Here is a 1,937-nt window from a genome sequence, read left to right as displayed (position 1 = left end):
CCCCAGGGCCTGCCCTCAGCACCCCGCTCCCCCCAGCCCGCTCCCCAGGGCCACCGTCAGCAGCCAGCCGGCCTCTTACCCTGGAAGCCCAGCTCCTCCCAGTGGGCTCCGTAGAGGGCGCAGTCGAACCTGGAGCCGGTGAGCTTCCTGTAGATGGTCTGCAGCACGCGGCTGTGCACGGGGTCCTCGTGGTCGAGGCCGCCTAGCTCAGACACAGAAGGCCTCCGTGGTGGGGGCGCCCCTCGGAAGAGGCCCCCCAGACCCGAGGCCCGAGCGGGCGCTTACACTGGGCGATGGCCAGGATCAGGTCTCGCTCCTCCTGAAGGCCGTCCAGCAGCTGCGGGGGGCCGAAGAGGCAATTGCAGAAGGCCGAGAGGCCCCTCCGGGGAGCCGCCGGCAGGATCTTCTTCTGAGGAAACACAAGGAGCCGTGGGCAGGGGTCCGAGGAGGGAGGGCTCTCGGGGCCGCAGAGCCGGGGGACCCCCGGGCCGAGCCGTCCACTCTGGACTCCTCTGGACACGGCAGCGAGACCAGCTTGACCGTCTCTTACAAAGGCTCACCTTCCGTCTCAGAGTCGGTCCTCGCGTTGGTTCTGAGGCAGAAGAGCCGGCAGAGCTGGGCCTCGGGGTGAAGGGACTCGTCCAGGGTCACCCCGCCAGGAAGAGGCTGAGGCCACATTTGATCCCAGGACCTCCCCCTCAGGCCCGGCTCTGTCCTCCCTGAGCACCTCCCTGCCCCCACCATGCCGGCCCCCGATACTGTCGTGGCTGCTGAGCAGCATCCGTCCGTGCCTGCCTGCGGGCAGTCGGCTCCACGACCTCCTCCTCAGAGCCTCCCCGGGAGCCCCGGCTCCGTCCTTCCCTCGGGGCCGGGCCCACAAGGCTGAGGCCGCACCACGTACCCTGCAGCCCGAGAGGTCGGCGGTCTGGAAGTGCTCGAGGGCCTCCTTGAAGGAAATCAGCTTCCCGGATCGGTGGGGCCCGCGTAGGCTCCCCCGGCCCCCTGAGGACAAAAGAAGATCTGGCTCCAGGATTCGCACTCGGGGCCGAGCACTCTCCGACTCTCAGGGATGAGGGCCAGCAGAGCCTCAGCCGCCCAGCTCCTGCCAATGGAGCTCTGTGGACACCCCGGGGGGGCGGCCCTGGGCCCCTGAAGCACACGAGGCCCGGAGGGGCCCCAAGAAGAGGGACCTCGTCCTGGGCCCCCTCCCCAGCCCCTCTGAGGCTCCTCGCAGACCCCCGGAGGCAGGCCTGGGGCTCCCCCCCCCAGGGCCGGGGGTGTCCTAAGGGGTAGCTGAAAGTGAGGGGGGGAGCTGGGGAGGGGCCGGGCCCCGGGCCTGGCCTCACCTGCTCCGGCCTGGATGTCTTCCACGGCCTCCCATTCCTCCTGGGCTCGGAGCATCTCGGCGCTCTCACCTGCAAGCGCGAGCACAGGGGCCCCGTCAAGCGGCAGAACCCGGATCACGGGAGCCTCGACTGCCGGGAAAGCTGCCGCCGGCTCTGCGGCCTTCCTCTACGCACCCCCCTGCGAGGCCCAAAGGAGCTGCTGCCGCCGGATCACAGACCTTCTCCCCAAAGGCCGCCCCCCGGCCCCCGGCCCGGTCAGACGAAGGAGAAGACAAGCATCTCCCCCGGACAGGGCTGCACCACGCCCGGCCTCTGGTGAGCCGAGCACGGAGGCTCCGGGAAGGGCAGGAGTGAGAGAGCAGGAGGAGCACAGAAATGTCGGGGGGGGGGGGCCCGGCATCCGCCCGGGGGCTTCTCCACACTCCCATCGCTAGGAAACCCAAAGGCCAGGTTGGGCTGGAGCAGACCCCCACCAAAGGCCCCCCGAGGAATGGAGAGGGCAGGAGGAGCTGCCAGCCTCCACTCGGAGCACCAGACGCTTGTGTTCTCCTCTGGGAGAAGGGCAGGGAGAGATGGCAAGGGGAGGGGGAG

At 69.9% G+C, this 1,937-nt stretch overlaps 1 protein-coding gene across 1 annotated transcript; it reads right to left on the bottom strand.

The window, feature by feature from the left end:
* Positions 1-79: 79 nt before the first annotated feature.
* Positions 80-1,895, bottom strand: LOC123256690 (ELMO domain-containing protein 3-like; the record flags this gene model as incomplete). The annotated part of the gene is made up of 5 exons (XM_044685268.1): positions 80-202; positions 286-409; positions 902-1,002; positions 1,347-1,512; positions 1,608-1,895. Coding segments are annotated over 5 exons (802 nt in total), but the record flags the coding sequence as incomplete, so codon positions are not given.
* Positions 1,896-1,937: the final 42 nt, after the last annotated feature.

Source organism: Gracilinanus agilis, unplaced genomic scaffold (assembly GCF_016433145.1).
Source record: "Gracilinanus agilis isolate LMUSP501 unplaced genomic scaffold, AgileGrace unplaced_scaffold881, whole genome shotgun sequence".
Classification (NCBI taxonomy): domain Eukaryota; kingdom Metazoa; phylum Chordata; class Mammalia; order Didelphimorphia; family Didelphidae; genus Gracilinanus; species Gracilinanus agilis.
Note: the sequence above shows the minus strand (reverse complement) of the source record. Positions and strands in the feature narration are given on the sequence as shown.